This window comes from Pogona vitticeps, chromosome 1 (assembly GCF_051106095.1).
Source record: "Pogona vitticeps strain Pit_001003342236 chromosome 1, PviZW2.1, whole genome shotgun sequence".
Classification (NCBI taxonomy): Eukaryota; Metazoa; Chordata; class Lepidosauria; order Squamata; family Agamidae; genus Pogona; species Pogona vitticeps.
In genome coordinates, this window is record NC_135783.1 from 319,181,889 (window position 1) to 319,205,744 (window position 23,856).

General features: G+C 42.2%; 1 protein-coding gene across 1 annotated transcript in view; it reads right to left on the minus strand.

Moving 5' to 3' along the window:
* The window catches only part of LTBP2 (latent transforming growth factor beta binding protein 2), a 171,812-nt gene that overhangs the window by 127,506 nt on the left and 20,450 nt on the right, over positions 1-23,856 (minus strand). Inside the window, exon 3 of the mRNA XM_020793875.3 lies at positions 15,200-15,443. Within this exon, the coding sequence (XP_020649534.3) occupies positions 15,200-15,443 (244 nt within the window). The remainder of the gene's footprint in view (positions 1-15,199; positions 15,444-23,856) is intronic.

Below are 23,856 nucleotides of genomic sequence, written 5' to 3' on the forward strand. Positions count from 1 at the left end.
TTTATTTTATTTTATTTTATTTTATTTTATTTTATTTTTATCCTGCCTATCTAGCCAACTCAGGACCACTCTAGGTGGCTAACAATCATCAAATAATAAAAATATACATATGTAAAACAGCATAAATATTAAAACTTTACAAAAAAAAAACACCAAGTGGAGAGGAAAGGAAAAGGAACATCAGGGATTGTCTTGAGGAAAGGCCTGCCAAAACAACCATGTCTTTAATTGATTCTTAAAGATACCCAGCGAGGGAGCCCCGCGAATCCCAGGAGGTAGGTTGTTCCAGAGGCGAGGAGCCACCACCAAGAAGGCCCGATTTCTTGTCTTCTCCTTCCAGGCCTCCCTCGGCGTTAGGCTCCTCAGCCTCACCTCCTGGCTCGCACAAGTGACACGGGTAGAACTTGGTGGGAGTAGGCGTTTTGCCAGATATCGAGGCCCTAAACCGTTTAGGGCTTTGTACGTAAGCGTCAACACTTTGAAGTCGATGCAGAAACAGATGGGCAGCCAATACAATGCAGCCAGAGTGGGCGAGATATGTTGGAATTTTCTCACTCCACTAAGTAATCTGGCCGCCGCATTCTGCACCACCTGTAGTTTCCGCAGCAGCCTCAAAGGAAGCCCCACGTAGAGCGCATTACAGTGGTCTAATCTTGAGATTACGAGCGCATGCACCAAGGTAGTGAGCGCCCCCACATCAAGGTAGGGCCGCAGCTGGGCTATCCACCTGAGATGAAAAAAGGCAGAGCGGACCACCGACACCACCTGAGATTCCATGGTGAGTGCCGGGTCCAGATGGATCCCCATACTGCGGACCCCATCCTTGGCAGGCAGAGTCACCCCCCCAAACATGAGAGGGAGTTTCCCAAATCCCCAACTGTCCCACCCTCAGTACCTCTATCTTGTCCGGGTTCTCCTGCATCCATTGCAGTACAGTCCCCAGGCAACGCTGGAGGGACAGAACGGCATCTCCTGCAGTTGGTGGAAAGGAGATGTAGAGCTGAGTATCATCAGCGTACTGATGACACCGAGCTCCACACCCCCTGATGACCCCACCCAGCAGCCTCATGTAGATGTTAAATAGCATTGAGGAGATAATCGACCCCTGTGGAACCCCACAATGGAGGCTCCACAGGGCCGAGACGCTCTCCCCAAGCTGCACTCTCTGGGGACGGTCCTCCAAGAAGGAACAGAACCAGGCCAATGCCAGACCACCTATTCCCAACTCGGAGAGCCTCCCCAGGAGGATACCGTGGTCAATGGTATCAAAGGCCGCTGAGATGTCAAGGAGAACCAACAGAGACACTTTGCCCCTGTCGGCCTCCCTCAGTAGGTCAACGCACAGGGCGACCAATGCCGTTTCTGTTCCATGGCGCGGCCTGAAGCCCGACTGAAATGGATCCAGGGCATCTGTTTCATCCAGGAGCGCTTGAAGCTGATCGGCCACCACCCTCTTGACCACCTTGCTTAAGAAAGAAACGTTGGCAATGGGTCTATAATTGCCAATTTCATCCGCCGCCAAACTAGGTTTCTTCCTAATGGGCCTAATGAGCGTGTCCTTCAGGGCAGATGGGAATCTGTCCTCAAGGAGAGACCCCTTAATTATTACCGTGGCCCATTCCGTTGTTAAAGGCCTGGCTGATTTGATTAGCCAGGCCGGGCAAGGGTCCAAAGAGGAGGTGGTGGCATGACAGCGATCAATCGCCCTGGCCACAGAGTCAGACGTGACAGGCTGAAAAGAGTCAAATATCACCGGGCAAGACGGAGCGCTGGACATCTCAGCTCAATTCACTGTATTCAAAAAAGGAGAGAGGTCCCGGCGGATGGCCTCCACTTTTTATTTTAAAAATCCTGCAAATTGGTCTGGCGAAAAACTAGGGGGAGGCCCATCACCCAGACCAATTCCGGATAGGTCACATACTATACGGAATAGCTCTGCCTGCTGATTGGACGACTCGCTTGTCCGGTTATCGAGGTATGATCTACTGGCAGCCTTTACCTTGGCGAGGTAAATGTTAGTAGTGACCTTGACAGCTATCCAATTAAAATGGTCCTTTCTCCATTTGCGCTCTAGCCATCTCCTGACCTGCTTCAGCGTCCGGAGATCCTGATTAAACCAGGGTGCCGGGCGGTCTCTGCGGCGGAGAGGGCGTTTAGGAGCGATTGTGTCTACGGCACTAGTCGCTGCAGTGAACCAGCCGTCAAACAGAGCCTCGACAAGAGCACCAGCCAGGTCAGCCGGTACACCACTCATGGCTTCCTGGAATCCAATTGGATCCAGTAACCTTCGAGGGCAGACCATGACAATAGGTCCCTGCTCCCTGCGAGGGGGGAGAGCCATTTTAAGGGTGCATTTTATTAGGTGGTGGTCCGACCATGACAAGGGTACTGACTCAAGGTCAGTCACCATTGGACCACTCTTGCTCCCATTAGTGGAAAAAACCAGGTCAAGGTCAGTCACCATCAGTGACACATAGAGTGGTTCGTTTAGCTGTTCTGTGGGGGTGCTAAGCCACTTGGGTGTTGTAGTGTAGAGAAAACTCTCCTAACAGCCTGTGGCTGCTTCTGAGGGGAGGAGCTGCCACCATTCTTCCTCTTTCTCATTATCATAGAGATCTTGCCATAGAGGCCTTTCCTTAGGCCAATCAGAGGGCTTGATTAATTGCCTTTCCCCAGACCAATCCTAATAACATGATGTAACCATTGTCCTATCTGAACCCTATCTGTAATGCTATCACTACCTGTGACCTTGTAATGTTAATAAAAGAGCAGTCCCCTGGGGGCAGGGCAGACCGAGATGGACAGAGAGAGAGAGAGGAAGAGAGACTGACAGAGAGAGAGAGAGAGAGAGCCAGAAGAAGACTTCTCATTCTGCTTCCTTGATGAGTCGCCCACCAGGAGTACTGCTGGCAGACATCCACCTCTGTGTGTGGCTGACTTCTTTAATCTATTGCTAAGAGACTCTTTGCTATCTTATTATCTGGTGATCACCACAAAGCCCATCAGCCTGCTCATTGCCTGAACCCAATACTGTTCCTATTGAAATTGTGAGTGATCAAGCAGGGCACCCCAACATACTGACTGTCCATTATAAACTAGGTAAAAGGCAAAGGTAAAGGTTCCCCTTGACAATTTTTGTCCAGTCGTGTCCGACTCTAGGGGGCGGCGCTCATTCCGCTCTTCAAGCCATAGAGCCAGCGTTTGTCCGAAAACAATCTTTCCGTGGTCACATGGCCAGTGTGATTTAGACACGGAACACTGTTTACCTTCCCACCGAGATGGTACCTATTTATCTACTCGCATTTGCATGCTTTCGAACCGCTAGGTTGGCGGGAGCTGGGACAAGCAACGGGCGCTCACTCCCACAATTCACTGGCTTATTACATTGTGTGAACATTACCCATGCTAATGCAGTCACTGTTGAAGGTGGAGAAGTGCAACTGTATTTGCAGAAATAAACTATGGGTATAGTGGGAATAGCAGAGGTAAGGGAGAGATAGTTGGGAATCCATAAAGTGTTCCCTCTTGATCATGTTAAATATTTTATTTCTTCTCTCCCGTCTTCCTGTAGTTTTCCCCTTAGGAGCAGTCTAGATGAGGGGTTTGTATTCCTTTAAGTACTCCTCCAGCATGAATTTTACTGGGATTTTTTCACTCTATATATTATGAACATGCCTAGAAACAACACTAGTGGCTGCGAGTGGATTGATTTTGTGCTATTTTTTCCCCAATTTAAAAAGTAAGTTAAAAATGCTAAACATAGGGAAAGACAAAATGTCAGAGGAAGTGGCGGTTCAGAGACTGATGATGTCAGAGATGGAGGAGGCACAGGGACTGTCCTTCCTTCTAGAAAAGTATAGAACTAAGAACATGAGAGTAGGGAGATCAATAGAAATGGTCGTACTGCAGCAGGGAAGAGAATCAAAGCCTAACTGCAGCCAAGGTGTAGGGGGAGAGAGCCAGAAAAGGTAATGGCAAGGGAACAGTAGCAGGAATTCAATGGAGAAGGGAGCTAATAAGCATTGCCTGGAGAAAGCAGATGAGAGAAAGTAAATTGGAGGCTATGTGTAAAGATATATTTTTAAAACTCTTTGAACCGTTTATTTTAAAATATTTGTTAAACATAACCTTTTCCACAACCACTCAGAATATGTGTTCTAGTAAAGGCAGGTAACTAACTTCCAGAAGAACAGGAAGCAGAAACGACTAGCAATTAGAGGAACCAATATAAGCCCATCTAAAAGAGCTTCCAAGAAGCCATGAGCAACAGACTCCAACCTCCTTTATTAGATCTGTAATTTCCTTATTAAATGGTTTTACTTCCCTTGAAACAGTGTTTAACATTGATTCAAAAAAGTCACCTTTCAAACAAAGCTAACAGTCACATTAGGGAGAAAACATTTGCGGGGTGGGGGGGGTGGGGGAACGTACACCTCCTCTAGATCCGCAACTAAGTAGGGGCTTTTTTGTGGCAGTCAGGAATGCTGGCAAATCTCCAGATAATCTGAAACATGTTGTAGGATTAGTCCATCTGTAAACATTCTAATTTAAAATGACAATCACCAGGAGAGAATTTTTTATGGTGTTTCAAAGCTGAAGTGGTGGTGGTGGGGGTGTCTGTTGTACTCTAATTAAGTTTCACCTTGTTCCTTCTAATGTGCTATTGACTCCATTCCTGCTTCATTAGGACTGTGCTGCTGAGCTGGTGAGCTACAAGGTGTTCTCTCCACAAACCTTTGGCACTGCCAGCATATGGGGAATAAACCACCTGGTGATTCCCCTTCATTGGCAGGACCAATTCCATCTCCCAGCTGCTCATTAACAAAGGGATTAAAGAGAACATTTGGGCCAGGAACACATCTCTCTCTCCATTTACTTTATAAACTAGGATTGCTGGTGAGGGCAAAATTACTTGTACCATGTGCCACTGTTGTTAACACTAAAGAACGCACAACATAAATCTAATGCACTTTCTGAACTTGGAAAACTTGATTTCTAGAGTACAGCTTTTAGAATTCCCCAGTCTACTGAGGTATTCTGGAAGTTGTAATCCAAAAAAAAGGGAACTCTAAATTCTATTACCAGGAACTGAATCCAGAATCTTTAGTCTTACTTTTGAATAATGGAAGAAGTAGTTTGGAGAACTGGGGTGCACTGTCACCAGTACACTGATGACATACAGCTCAATCTCTCTTTCGCTTCATTGCAAGGGATGTTGCATAGGTACTTGAGAGCTGTCGAGCTGTCTAGCACGTACTGGACAAGGGCCAATAAACTGAAAATGAATACAGATAAGATGGAGATCCTAGGAGGATCATTGAACTGGTCAGAAAGAAACATACCTGGCTTTGATGGGGTTACATTCCCCTGAAGAATAGGTTCTGTAGCTTGGGGGTACTCCTGGACCCAGCATACTCTACAGAGGCTCAAATATTGTCCATGGACTGGAGTGCCTTTTATCAACTCCAGTTGATTACCCAGTTGCACCCCTACCTGGACAGGAAATGCCTAGTGAGAGTGGTTCACACACTGGTAATCTCAAAAACAGACTACTGTACTGTAATGCTCACTGTGTAAGGCTGCCCTTCAAAACAGTACAGAAACCTCAGTAGATCCAAAATGCAGTGGCTAGACTGATTTCTGGGATTAGCAAATTCGATCAGATATCCCCAGTCTTGGCAAGCTTTCTCATTGCCTCCCTGTCAGTTTCTGTGGTCAATTCAAGGTGCTGGCTATGGCCTATAAAGTCCTTGATGGTTTAGGATCTCTATACTTTTCAGAATATCTCTAACAGAAATTAGCTAGCCATTTCACCCACTGCTCATAATCTATGGTGCTAAAAGCAGCCACAATGAGGGAAGCCAAAAAGGCGAGGAACCAAACTTTCTCAATGGTGACCCCCCCCCCCCCAGCCTCTGGAATAGTTTACCAGTAGAGATACCACCGGCTCCTTCCCTCCTTATGTTCAGGAATTTTTTGAAAACAAAACTATTCAAAACTGCCTTCAACAACTGAACCTTCTGGATGCTGGTAATATTAATATTATATTTTCCTTTTTTGTTCTCTTCTTTCTTTTTTCTATTTTTTTTAACCACCATGTTGTTGTATGTATTGTTTGTGGGGTCTGTAGGATTTTGAAGTTTAATTTGTAAACCTCCCAGAGTAGTATGCACACTAAAGAGGGTGTGTGTGTGTGTGTGTGTGTGTGTGTGTGTGTGTGTGTGTGTGTGGTGTGTGTGTGTGTGTGTGTGTCTGTACCGTATTTGCCGGTGTATAAGATGACTTTTTGGCCCAAAAAACATGCCTCCACATTGGGGGGTCGTCTTATACGCCGGGTGCACTTCAGTTGGGCCAGGAAGGAGCAGCCGCTGCCGCCACTGTTGAGTGAGTGATGCGGGGCTGCGCCAGTCGGGGAGGAAGGAAGGCGGGCAGCCAGGCAGTCGATCCGGACAGAAGGAGGGAAGCAGAGCCAGCTATGCCTGAGCGGTCAGAGCCTGCCGCCGGAGAGCCGCTTCCCCTCCTCCTCCTCCTCTGCTGCTGCCTCTCACCCGGCCACTTCCCCTCCTCACCGCTGAGCCAGCTGCCTGCTTGTCCACCCGCCACCAGAGAGCTGCTTCTCCTCCTCCTCCTCCTCCACTGCCACCGCCTGCCGAACTTCCAGGGCGGGCCCGGGCAAAGCCCCGGGCAGCCGTTCCTGGCACTGCAGCAGAGCTGTCCACTCTATATTTTGAGTGGAAATATTGGGGGGTTGTCTTATATGCCCAGTCGTCTTATACGCCGGCAAATACAGTATGTATGTATGTATGTATGTATGTATGTATGTATGTATGTAAGTAAGTAAGTAAGTAAGTAAGTAAGTAAGTAAGTAAGTAAGTAAGTAAGTAAGTAAGTGAGTAAGTAAGTAAGTAAGTAAGTAAGTAAGTAAGTAAGTAAGTAAGTACAGTGGTGCCTCGCAAGACAAATACCTTGCAGGACAAAAAAACTCGCAAGACAAATGGTTTCGGCAATGGGGTTGATAACTCGCAAGACAAATGTTTTCTGTTTTTTGTGCCTGCTTCATGTTTGCTGATTTTTAAATGTTTTTCTATGATGTTTAAAAAGTTAAAGTTTTTGACTGAAATTTTTTAAATCATCTGCACAATATGTATGGCTTTAAAGAGCACTTAATAAACCCTTTGTAAACCAAATTTGACTTTTCTGACTTTTTTGCCCATAGGAACGCATTAATTAGATTTCAGCGCATTCCTATGGGAAAACACGTTTCGCAAGATGAATTTTTCGTGAGGCAACATTAACCGCAGAACAAATTAAATTCGTCTTGCGAGGCACCACTGTAAGTAAGTAAGTAAGTAAGTAAGTAAACAAACAAACAAACAAACAAACAAACAAACAAACCAATCAACCAACCAATCAATCAATAGGGAGAGAAGCATTCATGACCAGATCAGGAGAGCAAAGAGCAGAAACAAATGAGAGGAGAGGAGAGGAGGACCTCACCAGGATCTAGGAAAGGAGGGCTAGGAGGGTCATCTGGCCTCATTTCCCATTCACAGAGTGCTTGAAATTTGGACTTTTGATATCTTCAAAGAGATTTTACTGTCACCGCAGACACTGTATGCTAATTTGTTAAATCCAGAAATTTAAAATATACCACAAGTTTTGCAACCTTGTTTTACCATTTCCCAGTATTTCTAATACCAGAAAAATTATAATACCAGAAAAATTATAACCATGTTACATACAGTAAGACCCCAATATCCACTGGGGATTGGTTCCAAGCCCCCCCCCTGCCATGAATAATGAAAGTCACATATAATAGCAAAAGTTCTGTCTGTGTGTGTGTGTGTGTGTGTGTGTCTGTGTCTGTGTCTGTGTGTGTGTCTGTGTCTGTGCCTGTGTGTGTGTAGCATAGTAAAAGGGGGAGGACCCAGATTGTTTTATTAGCATCACCAAAACTGGCTACTAGATAGTGCCAGAGACTATCCTAAATATTTTTCACTAACTAGCATTCATAGCACAGTCTCTGGCTCCCTCTATTGGTCAGTTCTGGTAATACATGTGAAAATAGTTTTTTTTCTGAAGTTTTTTTCTTTTAATATTTTCATACCACAAATAAGTGAAACCATGGATACTGATCCTGCAGATACAGGGATCCTAAGTTTGGATAACAGTAATTCTCATAGAAACAACTCTCGTATATTCAAAAATATTATTACTATGGGCTATTAAATAACACCTTGTTGCAAAGTTCGGCTGTGCTGAAGTCCCAAAACCATTCTGGTTATTTCAGAACAAGTAGATTCAAGACTGCAATGTAGATTTATTTGACCTGTTATGAAGAGTAAAATGCTGAAACTGAAGCTGTCCTACTTTCTGAACTGAAGCACATCATGAGAAGGCAGGATTCACTGGAGAAAACAATAATACTGGGAAAGGTTGAAGGCAGCAGGAAAAGAGAAAGCCGAAATACAAGGTGGACTGACTCCCTAAAGGAACCCAGGGGTTGAATTTACAAGAGGTGAGCAGTTCAGTAGAGGGCAGGACATTTCATAGGTTCGCCATAATTTGGAAGCAACTTGATGGCACATAACAACATTATTGTTATTATCACCAAACTTACATTCCTAACAAACAGGCAAGGATGGAAATTGCTCAAAGACAGAAAACAATGAATAGTTTAATTGGTCAGGTATGGATAAAAAAAGGCATGGCAAAAAGTTTTAATGGCAAAAGTTATGTGCAAAATTTGGCCAGCAAAAGAACCCATACAAGAGACAAATTCTTCAAAGCATGGCATTAATTTATGAAATATGTATATGGGGATACAGCCCTGGCCAGTCCACAAGAACAGCAGATAGACTTCTGGAATGTTTTTATATGGATTTATTAAATTTATTTTAATGATTTTTTGTGTGTGTGTGGTCAGTGACGTCACACGGTCAATGCAAGATTTTATATTTATAATTCTTTGACAAATAATTGTTATGCTACATATGCGTACGTGTACACATACACACACACACACACACACACACACACACACACACACATGTATAATAAAAGTTTTTTAAAGGTTATCCTAAATAAGGAGATATAGTGAAGAATATAAATCATCTTCTCTGTTGCTTTATCTTCATACTCAATTATGCTGAAGTATCACATCAGTTATGGGAGGGCATTCTTGACAACCATTTGATTAGACAATAAACATAAAGTTGTAATTTTTAAAATCTGCAGGGTAGCTGATTGGGAAGGGCTAAGCTGAAGGCTAAAAACATGGCCGGTCTGAACCTCCTCACACATGTCCAGAAGAAAGTTGGCTGCCATCTCTCTCCTTGGCACTGCCAGGAATTCTGCTCATCAGCTGGTGCCTATTATAAACACAACTACAGCCAAGCACTGGCCACATCAGAAGGAATCATTGAAAGATGGGCCTGGCAGCACTACTTCAACATTCTATGAAATGCTGCCGAGTGCCAGTTCCATAGTCTCTGTGATGAGTGAAGTTCCTGTCTTTAGCAATTCAGCTGTTCACTTAAGCCACTGACATCTCCCTTGAGGCAGACAGACAGCAAATGGGCACTCACTGTGGTTTTAGATCTTCAGAAGGCGGTCTGAATGATACTCTAGAACAAATGGTGAATAGCAACAACACATGGACATTTTGGAAGGATACAGCCGGTAAGTCTCATGGTTCTTCTAGAAACATCACAGGTAGAATGGAAAAGTCATTTTTATAGAGACCTACAGTGAAGGCCACCAGTGTTGCACCTTCTTTTAAGGCCTCACTGAAATCCTAGCCGGCTACGGCAATAAGTGGTTAGGAAATTTGGTTTAAAAGCACTAGTCCAGCCTCTCCTGAGAAAATTTCATTTCAGTTCAGATACTTGAGATGCTATGAGAGGCAACCTCAAGCTTTGCTATATATCTTTAAAATACTCTTCCAAACCACTGAAACTAAATTCATTTCCACCATTATTTAACAGTATAGAATGGCTGTGGCTAGGACCACCTTCATGTGTGTATATTCACTGCAAGGCAAAATAAGGTTTAAATCCTGAATGGGTCCCTTGATACTAATGAGCAATTAAAAGAAAAAAGAAAACAGCCCACACAAGTGGCATTAATGGCATTTTCCATCAACAGAATTGATTGGATGATGTTATACTTTATGCTCTCCTATCCCCCAAAACCATTTTCCCTTCTCTATCCCCTCTTTCTTTTTGTACCCTTTATCCCTGTTCCTAAATAAATATATAAAAAGGAAAGAAAAAAAAAACCAGAGCTAAGCGCAGAAAATTAGTTCTTTCCCAGAAAACCACTTCTTTCCCAATCTCCCCTATGGATCAGACCTAACCATTCTATTTTGCCACCTAAGTGTACAAATCCAGATAACGTCATGCTCATAGTAAAATAACAACAACAGCAACAACAATCTGCTTTACTCTTTGTTTGGCACCCAAAATTTGTTGCCAGAAGTTGGCTGCCTCATCATGCATAACAGTAAGGCTGGATCTGGCTCTTGCTATTACCAGTTGCTTTATTTAAGGAGTACTTTTACCACTGCCACTCCCCAGTGAGTTTCCATAAGCAAGCAGGAATTTGAACCCAGGTATCCAGAGGGACGTGGTGGCGCTGCGGGTTAAACTGCAGAAGCCTGTGCTTGCAGGGTCAGAAGACCTGCAGTCATAAGATCGAATCCACACAACTGAGTGAGCTCCCGTCACTTTGTCCCAGCTCCTTGCCAACCTAGCAGTTCGAAAGCATGTAAAAACTGTGAGTAGATAAATAGGTACCATCTCGGTGGGAAGGTAAAACGGTGTTCCCTAGTCACACTGGCCACGTGACAACGGAAACTGTCTTCGGACAAGCGCTGACTCTACGGCTTGAAAAACGGGATGAGCACCGCCCCCTAGAGTCGGACACGACTGGACTAAAAATGCCTAGGGGGAACCTTTACCTTTTTATCCTGAGTTCTGATCCACCACTCTATCCACTACACTACCCTAGCTCTTAGTTATGTACGTATTTCATTTCATTTCATTTATAAGCTGCACATCTAGTGGCAAGCTACTTTACAAAAAAATGTGGCTGAATAAACATACTATTTAACATAAATATGTAGCTGAATACAAGCCTAAATTAGTACCAGTGTGCTGAAAGCAGATACAGATATTAGAGGTAGCCAGTAACCAGAAGAGCAGAATTTTTAGCTAATGTGCATATCCAGCAGGAGCTCCTCTCACTTCCAGAATTATGCAGATTAGCTTGCTTTGTTTGGCGATTGGTCTTCAGGAAGTCTGAAGTCTCACACACTCTTCTCCAACATTAACACACTTTCATCTCTAATTAAGGGATATTTCAGACCTCTCGTTTCTGACCTCAATTACCTTGGAGCATGTATGGAATCTTCATCAGTACTCCACATAAAACACACTCAGAAAATACATATTAACGAAATTAGCTACAAGTTCACCCACAAGATCTTTCTACATGAAAAGAACAATTGTACGATGAATTAATTCTAGCTTTTAGATATGAAGTCATACCCTGCTTTTCTTAACAACTTGTCGGGAGGAAATTTAAAATAGACTGAAGTCTGAAATGTTCATATTAAAGTGACAAGAGAGTGGTTGGGTAAGAAGATATTTTGAGTCTTTCCTATTACAATAATCTTTTAAAAGAAAAGAAGCCCAAGAAATTCAGTCACTAGTGGAGTTCTATTTCCTTGGTACAGAGCCAGCAAATCTTAAGCAGGGAGAAGCAGCTGGGCATTTAAAAATCCCAATTTAAGGCTCCCTGCTAATCACTGTGTCTGACTGTCTGGACACGGTATTCAGTAGCTAAATGTATGTGGCCGATTCTCCATCAAGCTGCCTAAGGCATCATTCATATTGAGATATTAAGGTGCCTTTATGCTCTGCTCACTGATCTAGGGGACAATTTCATCTCAACTAGAAAAGGAAATATATACAATACATACAGGTCTGATCTAAAGATCTAAGAGCATGTTGCAGATCAAGAGGGGTCACAGTGTGTCTGTATCTTATTCAATGGTTCACATTTCACTTCTCATTAAAGATTTAACCTCTAATCTTGCTGTATACATGCTGTTTAAATTCCATTCACTTCAATGGATTAATGCATCATGGCTGTGAGCAGGGTGGCAGACTTTAGCCACAGGAAAAGAATTCCATTAAGAGCAGTGACACAGTAGATACCTGATAAAAATTCACTCTCCAAAAAACCCCAGCACTTTCACAATACTTTTAAAATGATATAAATCCAAGCACACATATATAAATTTACTGTAATATAGAATGTGCAGTAAATACAGTGTCTTGTAGGGTTTCCTCTCCTCTTCCCCCGTCTTAGGAAACATCTGAAGAAGGCTGACCGCCGAAGAATTGATGCTTTTGAACTGTGGTGCTGGAGGAGACTCTTGAGAGTCCCCTGGACTGCAAGGAGATCAAACCTATCCATTTTGAAGGAAATCAACCTTGAGTGCTCATTGGAAGGACAGATCCTGAAGCTGAGCCTTCAATACTTTGGCCATCTGATGAGAAGAGAAATCTCTCTGGAAAAGACCCTGATGTTGGAAAAGTGTGAAGGGAAGAGAAGGGGACGACAGAGGATGAGATGGTTGGACAGTGTCATCGAAGCTACCAACCTGAATTTGACCCAGCTCTGAGAGGCAATGGAAGAAGAAGGGCGTGGCATGTTCTGGTCCATGGGGTCATGAAGAGTTGGACACGACTTAACAACTAAACAACAACAGTATAGTTTTGTGAGTTGGGCATCTATTTGTAGAATTAGACTTTGGTAATTGGTACCCCTCTGTGCATCTCAGGAGAAGTCCCAACTAATGACCAAGCTGCGCCGTCATAGTGAACTACTAAAAGAAGGGCCTGGTAAACCACTTCTCAGTCCTTTACATCTAGCAAACCTGGAAAGGGTTGTCAAAAGTCGTAACTGACTAGACGGTGGAGTTATTACTCTTACTCTTATTGTTATTATTGTTATTCAAAAATACCAAGCACAATCAATCAAAATTATAAAAACATTAACTGTTATTATATAACAGATAAAAGTTTTAATCAAAAACCTAGTTATTACATATGCACACAGATTTTCCACTGAGAGCAGTTATACTTATGTAGCAACACTCAGGCACAAGAGGGAAATATCAGTAGACCTAGAGGAAGTCAAGTTTAGCAGAATCACCAAAATAAATGAATAAATAATTTAAAGTAGGGGAAAGGATATAAAGTGCCCACTGAGCATGCTCAATGGCTATGGAATGCTAATTAGCTAAGAGAACAAAATGGAAATGTGGGAGGTTAGAATGGAATGGAGTAATTTACACTGTTTACACCACATTGTAAGCACAGTTTGTTGCAGAACCTTCCTTATTTTTGTACTACTTCATTACTTTTGACCAAAACAATCCCACTCTGCCAAAAAGTCCATGTCACAGTTACAAGTCTGTTGTCTTGTCTAGACAGACATGATGAGGCAAGGACACAGCCACTAGAAGCCTCCTGTGTTCCACTCTCCTTACTGTGTCTTCAGCAGTGACTGACAGCACATTGTCAGGCTTTTCTCCAAAACCAAAAGAACCATAAATCACTACAAGCGAGAACAACAGAAGACACTGACATTTCTGCTGTTTTAATTGAACTGCACGCAATTATATTCATTCATTCGTTTGTTCGTTTGTTTGATTTATACCCCGGCCATCTGGGCGGCTAACAATAAGACATAAAAATAAAAGCAATATAATAAAATAAAGACAACATTAATAACAAGATGGCAAAGAGTAATTAAGAGATGACAGGAAGGAAAGCCTGCCTAAAGAGCCAGGTCTTTTGCTCTTAGAAACACCCAGCAAGGGAGACAGGCAGATCTTTGCAGGCAGACTGTTCCCTCAGCATTCGGCCCCTCATCCGCCCTTCTTGGCTAGAACAAGTGATTCAGGTAGATCTAGGTGGGAAGAGCTGTTCCACTAGATATCAAGGTCCTAAACCGTTTAGGGCTTTATATGTCATCATATGTCATCGAGTCGCCCAGATAGGCGGGGTATAAATCAAATATAAATAAATAAATAAATAAATAAATAAATAAATAAATAAATATAATAATAATAATAATAATAATAATAATAATAATAATAATAATAATAATAATAATAATAATAATAATAATAATAATAATAATAATAATAATAATAATAATAATCACTTTGAAATCAATGTGGAAACGAATGGGCTGCCAAGGCAAGGCAGCCAGAGTGGGGGGAATATGCTGATATTTTCTCACCCCGGTGAGAAGTCTGGCCACAGTGTTCTGCACCATTTGAACCTTCTGCATCAATCTCAAAGGTAGCCCCACATAGAGCGCATTACAGTAGTCTAATCTTGAAACTACAAGCGCATGGACCAGAGTGGTGAGCACCCCAACATCAAGATGGGGACTCAGCTGGGCAATCTGCCAGAATGGAAATAGGCAGAATGGACCACTGATGTCACCTGGGTTTCCATGGTAAGCACCAGATCCAGTTGGACCCCAAAGCTATGAACCTCACTCTTCGTAGTGAGAGTCACTCCCCCAAAAGAGAGAGAGTGAATTATATGAATTATATGTTTATATTGCTTACGTTGTACACTCCCCATTTGTCAGATGGTGGTTTAGAAGTTAAATAAGTATATAAATGCTTCACCATGCAGAACCGTGACATGCAATCTAACCACACAGTTTCAACATTCACAGTTCACAGCACTACAGAATGTTGCAAAACAAAAGTCACTCGGCAGAGAAATCTATCATCCTGCCCTATTATATGTCTCAGGCTGCTATTTTGCTCTTCTAAGTACTATTGGGTGGGGGGGGAAAGAGTATAAGGAAAATACCTATAGATGTTCAGAAATAAATTTGAGACTACATGTTTATTTAAGCTGGCAATGCCTATCCAAGCATGGAAGCTTGGATAAAATTGCTCCTGTCCAGCTTCTATAGGCACTTTTGTTAGGGAGTGACCTCTTGCTGCAAATTCCTCTTATGTTTTTTGTATGTCTGTCCTTTTCTTGCCTTCCGCAACTGCTATGGCTCAAGACTCTTAATCCATGAAATATTTATCTCCATGTCTTTATTTCTTTACAAATGGGAGTACTAACTCTTATGCATAACTGAAGCTACTTACTCAGTTGGTAGCTTCCGTGTGGTAGGTAACTGTTCTCCTCTTAGTGGTCCTTCTCTCTCTACATTGCTTGTTCTCCTTCGGAAGGAGCCTGATTGGGGTTGTAAGGCAGCTGCAAGGCTAGGAGGATGATACTGCTGTTCTGGAACCACCTCTTCACATCTGGAGCCTCTGAAACCTGAGCGGCAAATACAGAGCTGAGGGCGACTGCAGGATCCTTTATTCTGGCATGGAGGGTCACATACAGCTGAGAAAACAAGATAGAAAGAAAACAGTGACAGGTAATTCTCATTGTTATGAAATATAGTTTCCCAAAATACCTTTATCAATGGAACAAGAAGGGGCAGGATGATGTATATTGATATAACATTAACACAGGAGTCACAGAATTACAAAATTCCACCAGAGACAAGAGGAGACCGGTCTATGTCTCTCATTGACTTTTGGTTGACCAAAGATGATAAGAAGAGAATGCTGGACCAGATACTTCTCTTCTTATGTTCTTGTGCCTCCACAGTCCCCAGCCAATCAGCATTGTGCTCAGTATTTCTGCATACTCATAGAGCTCATTTTTCTTAAGGTTGGATTTGGAGAGTAAATGATTCCTTTGAACAGAATGTGATGAAAGTACTGCCAGGGTGGCTGCAGTGTTAAGATATAACTACATATGTATTAACATAATTCTTACTTAGCAAAATCCAGTTGAATAGCAATGTGAGCTCAACTCAATGCGGCACCTGTGGAAGTTAAGATGGCACCAAGGCGGAAGTGCTATCCACAAAGCAGGTCAGCTGGAGCACTGTGCAACTGGCCTCACTGATAGTGCAATTGAATTGTGCAATTTTTTGTTGCACGGTTCACCTGGCATGTTTATGCCAGCATGAACAGGATTTTGCCCATTATGTTCCAAAATTAATCACTTGGGCCTCCAGATGTTCTTGGACTTCAACTCCCAGAAATCCTGGCCAAAAGAGGTGGTGGTGAAGGTTTCTGGGAGTTGTAGCCCAAGAACATCTGGAGGCCCAAGGTTGGGGACCACTGCTTTAACCTCATGTAGAGTTTTTTGTTTTGAAAGTCCCTTCATTTGCTTGCTTTCCTTGTTCAAAGTAGATCTGTGCATATGTAGATCGCAGAAAGTGCATTTAAAGTGGACCAGAATTTAGATGTCAACAGCTTTAATACTATATTTGTATTTTAATGCTGATGAGTCATAGGTGAAAATGAAGTTCTTTATTTGCCCTCAGTGGGTCAAAGAGGGTCACCAGATATTTTGTCAGCTTTGGCTCTTGGCATTGCTTCCTCTGAATTTTTCCTAGAGACAGGGAACACAGATATGATTTTGCACATCCCATAGAATCACAGAGTCATAAAATGATGGAATTGGAAGAGGCCTATAAAGCTATCAAGCTCAGTCCCTCTGACCCTCATGGTACAATGTTTAAACTGCAATACTACAGTCAAGCCTCTGCTCACAATCTGAGTTCGATCCTGAGAGGTTCAGGTAGCCAACTCAAAGTTGACTCAGCCAGTCATCCTTCTGAGGTTGGTAAAATGAGTACCCAGCTCAATTAGGGGGTAGAATGTAGTTTGCATAATTAGGCTCTAAACCATCCAGAATGAGTTTTAGCACTATGGGGAGACGTATAAATTGAAACAACAACACCCTGTTCATTGCAGGAATTCAAGTTAATATGGCAGATGCCTGGCCAACTTTCTTGTGAAATTACTTCCTGTCAAACATAGCTACAGACTACAAGCCAAATTGTAGTCTTCCCATGTGGGGAGAATTGCACAAAGTACTGATGAAATAAAATATAGAAGGAGAATTCAGATTCTGAGAATGAAGGCAACATAACATTGCTGATTTTTGAAAGATATGCTCAATCATCTCCTCTGAATAAAAGATCAAATATTTTGTTACTTTGCATAGACTGGTTGGGGTGAGTTGCCTCATCCAATTAGGAACATTCTTAAGTTTCCTCTACTGGCTAATTCAGAAGTCAACACACTAGAATTCTTTGGCAATTAATGGAAGCTACAGTTCATTAACTTTGCACCCAAATCACCTCCCACTCTGTGTATGCTCCTAATTACAGCACATCAGCTTCAGCTTTAAATTCTGAGAGGGAAAGCACCACTAATTATAACACAGTAGGGGACCCCTGCTTCCTAAACTATCAGGAGCCAATCTGGTTGTATAAGCAGTCAGGCAACACTAAAGAAATAAGCTTATTTAGAGGGGACCAAACTAATTGTTCTTCATTCCACTTATGAGCTACTCTTCTACTCTGAGCTAGCTTCATAGCAGCGGTCTTGGACCAATGTGTTTTTTTGCTTAGTTTGCAGTAGTGGTGACATTTAGCATATAAGAAGGGACCACTGGTGTCGGACAACAAGCTAGGGAAGGGGTGCTTTTTGCCTCCTAAAAGGCAGAACAAAAGCTCAGAAGCAGTAAGGTTCACCCTATATAATTGAATGGCTGGATACGTTCTGGTTAATGCACGCCCAACATAGGTGTAGGTCAGTGACATCAGCACTCTTATGAAGCATTGCCTGGTCAGTCATCCTGGGCATACTTCACAAAGCCAACTCCATCTTTATCTCACATCATCTGTCAGTAAAAATCATAATAATAACAACGCCCAGACATTTCCCTTAGATTAAAGTGAGCACAACACAGAAATGTTGCTTTTTTGAGGCCATGACTCCTAGGCGTTGGGATTTTGGGAGCTGTCTCCAAAAGTAAATTTTTCAATGTCTGGACCAGGATCTCCTATTAGATCTCTGAGTGATTTAAAAAACATTAGTAGGGAATTCTATCAGTTATTTAATCATGGCAGCAATATTATTGTTCCTGCTGCCCTAAAATTATACCACAGAAGTGAAGAAATCAGCAGACTGCAGATTTTCACGTAGAAGGACTATAAACCCAGTTTATGGAGGGGCAGAGGAAGTCTTCCCATCTCCAATAGGAAATTGAAAGCAAGCCATCTGCTTTTGATTGATCCCAGCAATTGTGTGTGTACCAGAACTAAACCAAAACTGAGCAATCCTACTCACACCATAAAAAAATGGCCTCAACAAGGTACCAAAAAGATGCAGGTAGGAATGCTCTGGGGGTGGGCTGGTTCATACTGGCACTTATGTCATGTAGTTGATGGGGAAATGAGTGAACCAGCCCATCCCCAGAGTAGACCGAAATGGCAGATCAAATCCCCATCTAATCACATCCTATCAGGGCAAAAACAGATATTAAGCCTGTGATTAGAGTTAAATTATGCTACTACTGGACCAGTCATGTTTGAGAAGGCAGACCTCAAAGTTACTCCATGCCTAAGTCCTGATGACCAATTGCAAAACAAAATAATATAATCAACAAATCATATGTGGTGAGAAAAATTCTTGCTTTGTATTCAATATTGTCACCAGCTGATGAAGCTTTATATATCTATTTATTTGTCATATTTATAATCCACCTTTCCACTACAAAGTAGCACTCAAGTCAGCTTACAATCTTCACAGAATAAAAACAAGTAAAACCCAACTCAGCTATAAAATCCTTAAAACCATAAAAAACCATTGAAATCAACAATGCACATAGTTAAAAACATCAATAGCAGATGAGATCTCTATTTCTGACCAAAGTAGTATGTGGTAGCATTTAAAATGTTTTGTAACCACCTGTGCAGTATCATGAAAACAGAAGGTAGCTCTCAGTCCCTGTTACATGTACATTTAGTGAAGAAACAGATATATCCACATGAAATTCACTTTTGTCATTGGTGTAGAGATAGATTTGGAAGTGTAGTTGCTTATGTGATAACCCACATAGCCGCCTCTCCCTAAAAGGAAAGTCCAAATGCACAGGCCAATGGGTGCCTATCAACCCTCAAATACTTTGCATTACATTAGGAATAAATTTCAACAACATACTGTTCCTGGGAAAATCTGTTTCTTTCCCAGTTATTGACAGATTTGCAGATAAGCTCAAAGGGAACAGGGAAGCTGGAGGATGGGGGATGTCCATGCTACTGACAAGAAAGAAAGAAAGAAAGAAAGAAAGAAAGAAAGAAAGAAAGAAAGAAAGAAAGAAAGAAAGAAAGAAAGAAAGATTCCTAGACTTTAATCTTATATGCCCTGTCTCCACTACATAACTCCTTTTGGTGCGTTTCACAATTTGAAATCACATAAATGCTGACGGTTTTGTGTAGCAAAAAAGCAGACACACATACTGTCAGAATAAATTGCTTTGACTAGTACTTGAGTATTTGACAAAGATTGGTAGCACATCAAGTTAATTAAATCTAAATGTTTTCTCCAACTTCTCCCCTACAATTGTCTTTACAATTTGCATATTCTAACATCTATATGATTCCTAGTGTGGTGTAGTGGATAGAGTGATGGACTAGGACTGAGGATAATGTGTTTCATACCCTGCTTGGCTGTGGAACTTGACTAGGCAAACAGAACTGGTAAAACAACTCCTTTAATGTCTCACTTACCTTGAAAGCCCTATTAGTGTCGCTATAAGTTGGTTCCGACTTGACACCAAAGGAAAAAAACAACAACATCTATATGTGAGGGTTCAAGATTAACCTCAGGCTGATTGGACACAAATACAGGATGCTCAGTTTTTTGAAAAACAGAACTAGGGTTTATTGGAACATCAAATAAAGAAGTATCAACACTAAACTTGTCATTGTTCTTTTCTCTCGTTGCCAACGGGTCAAACGAGGGTGTCCATAAATCTTGTAAAAAGGGGTTGTAACTTGTATCATACCAGGGTCCTTTAAAGAAAGGATTAGTCTCACCCTTGTCCTTAGTGTCAACGTCCACCTCTATCAGGGGTAATGTCTCTTCATCTCCCCTCTCATGGTCGAAGGGGTCGGTTCCCTCTGCATAGGGGTCCCAAGGTCTGGTAAATACCTCCTCCAGCGAGCCTGCTCCAGACGCCATGCTCTTCCTTCCCGTTCCTCCCTTTCCACCACTTCCTTCTCTTCTCTCAAGCGTCTCCGCCACTCTCTGGCTTCAGATTCCCTCCAATAAGACGGTTTAGGAGGCAACCCCCTTCTTCGCCTGTAATCAGCCTCCTCTCGAGGCACTTTTACTTTTTCACATCTCCCTGTCCAGGGATCCTTGACCCATATTAATTCCCAACCCCCTGGTATGTTGTCTCATTCCCCTTTTATATCCCCCTGTCCCGCCTCTACCAATGGTCGCTCCTTCACCCTTGTTCCCACCTTTTCTAGTCCTGTCTGAGTGGCCACCGACAGTCTCATCAAACCCTGTTCCACGTCACAGGTGTCTATACCATGGTGCCTGACCGCAACACGGGGAGCTGTAGATTCCGTTTGGGCCTCCTTTTCTCTCTTAAAGGAGGACAACACTCCGGCAAGCACTTCTATCGCCTCGCCTTGGGTCTCACACTATACAACATCTGAATAAATAGATATTAATGTCAGCAGAGGATATGAGCTGTGGAACTGCCCAGCTAGGAACCAGGATTTTAAATAGGGGCTAGAGAAAGAATACAGACATTGCTGTACAGGTAGGCAGGAATAGTTCTCTTGTATGTAGCATTTTAATGGTAATGGTCTGTGGGCTAGAACTCCTATAATTTTGCCTGGAGAATTCATTGAAAATTCTAGGAGTTGGAGTCCAAACTTGCCTACTTCCATGAACAGCACCCCCCCAGTGGTGATGGTATAGCTTGAACATCTCAAAAATTCTGAAAATCCTATCCGGTCACCAAAGGCAGAAATGACTTCATGGCACATTTCAACAATGACAACAACAACAACAACAACAACTACAACAACAAAAAACAACAACAACAACAACTACTACTACTACTACTACTACTACTACAAACAACAACAACAACAACAACAACAACAGATAAATGAAAAGAGGAATGTGGGATAAGCAGTACTGAAAACTACTGACAATTTGTGTGTGAGGGGAAAAACATAGTAGAACATAGAAATTAGAATGTCTTTTTGAAGACACATTGTCCGTTTTCCTGCTACTCTCTCTTCCCTGTCTTAATGTTGGCTGAGCTATTGTTTCAGGGCTTGAATGCAACATTCTCTTCTGTTCCACTACACTCTCTCTGGCTACAACTCCATTCAGAGAAATTCAAGTTGTCCTCATCCAAGCATAGAAGGTCAAAAATTTAAACAAAACTAGAATGACCTTTTTGTGGTTGAGCTTCAGAAAGCCATGTCAAGTATTTCCACATTCATATTGAAATAAGCAAGATTCTCCACTACTTAGCTACATAGAGTTCAGCTTTTGTCTTGCCTGCAGCCTAAACAGTCTAGAAACAAAGACAAGTAGGGTGCTTCCAGGGGAACCAAGGAGTATTTATACATATAAAGTATTGGCTTGTTGCTTAAGAGGAGAAAAAAAGAAGAAGGAAAGAGTCTATTGACCTTAAGATCCAGCTGAAATTTAACATCCCCTGTCATGATGAAAGGATTTTTCAGGACTTTTGACAGCCCCCTTTTAATTAATCCATGCAAACAACAGCTTACCACTTGAAAAGTCACCAGGGCAGTCCTAATGGCCAAGAGCCCAGGTCTGAAATAGCATTTATGCTGTTCCCAGAAAACTCTTTAATGAGAGAAAGATGCTGCCATTCCTGGCCATGTGTGTTGTTTATAGACACTGTCTGGCAGCTCAGTGCGCTCTCTACTGTTCAGCTTCTGGGACAGTGAGTCAATTCTTGCTCTCCCCACTCCATTTCCAGAACACAGTTTTAGTCAGCTTCTTTGAAACAATCACATTAACTGTAGATCCTGGTCCAGCCATATACAAAGCACACATTGATTGCCACTGAACATCTGGGAAATTCCTAACATCCATTCACCTGCCCACCGTCATCACTACTTATTTTTAATATGTGTGTCAACACTCCAGCTTGCCTGGGAAAATGCTAATGAATAGTCTAATAATAATCTAAGAACTGGAGAGCTGCAAGAAACCCTGTAGGTCGTAGAGTCCAACCCCTGTCTTGAAGCCAGCCTAATACTACTAGATGTATACAATAAACTTCAGAGGTATGTACTGTTTTTAGGTTTTGATTGAGGGGGACCTGGTGGATTCTTAAAGAGCTTCAAACACATGTTCTTAGGCATGTTAACACTAAATTGCAAGAAGGATACATATTAAAATGGGTTCTTCCCTCAAGTTACAATGTTCATTTGTCCACACAGTGTGTATATCTGCTGAGAGGCAGATGAGTGGTCAGATGTGAGTTACTGCTTTTTCATTTTCCTGCTTATAGACTTCCATAGGCATCTGATCCACCACTACAGGAACAGAATGCTGGATGAGATTGCACCTTTATTCATGCCAGGCATCAGCCTAGATCTGCAGATGTTGTTATGACCATTTCTTTCTTAGCAGATTGTCCTAGGATGGTCTAGGACAGTCAGTTGATGTCTTGATCAAGAGAGGGTTAGGAAATTGTCTCCCATTACTTGGCAACCCCTCTGTAGTGTTGCCTCTGGAATGCCTCATTACTTGAGGAAGTGGGAGGCATACAACACTATTTTATGAGGCTTGTCTCAAAGAGCTAAAAATTGTCCACAATTATTTCAGCTACAACAAAGTAACAGGATACAGTACAGAAAACTTTGCATTATCCCGGGAATGCCTCCTGTCTACTCACTCTATCAATTAGCTTACCTTCTTCTGACTTAGAGCTTGAGGCCAGGACATTACAGTGTTCTTCTGTGTTGCAGGTAAGATCTGACATACAAGGTATATTATCATGTGGATCTGGACAAAGAGCAATACTGTATATAATGATACATGCAAACCATTGATAAGTGAGTGGTGGCAGAATGATGCCTCCAGTTTTGGATGGCTGAGCATATCATTTTATTTATTTTTCTTCAACGCTTTCCAGTTTCCACCCATTTAATAAAATAAAGTAGCAGCAAGGTAGTCTTCTATAGCAGACGATATCTATAAACTTCCCCAGTCCCTGTTTAGTAACAAATAAGCTAGATCCAGCTAGTGTTTGGATAAAAGACCAACAGGGTATGACAGAGATCTCCAGATAGTGCTAGGAAATAAACCTGCCTGAACCCCTGGAGACCTGCTGCCAGTTAGAACTGGGCTTGATGAACCAATAGTCTGACACAGTATAAGGGAACCTTCCGCATTGATCCACTGAGCTGAAAGGTTGGAAGTGAGTCCTGGCCAACTCCAATTAAATTTGAACTGCTAGTCATGAGTGTTGTTGAATTAAAATGTATGCCTATCAAACACCGCTTTCCTCAAATCCTACTATGGATGTCTCACAACTGGAATCATCATTTTTGTTTGTTTAAAAGAAGAGTGGGTGGAAAAGAGGCTAATAGGATACTCCAAAGCTTAAATATTTAGAAGCTTTGGAGTATCCTATTAGCCTCTTTTCCACCCGCTCTTCTTTTAAACAAACAAAAATAGGTTGAAATGACCAAACGACAAAGCTTTGTTCTCTCCCCACATTTCCCCGCAGTTCTCTTTAACCTGTCCCTAGTCCTCCCGCACTCTGCAGAGTAACATTCCAGGGAAACCTGCCAGGTGGGCCAAGCATGTTACTTACTGACTCTTGCACTTCAGTGGATCTCAATAAAGCAGAAACAGCCATAGACTACACTCGAGCA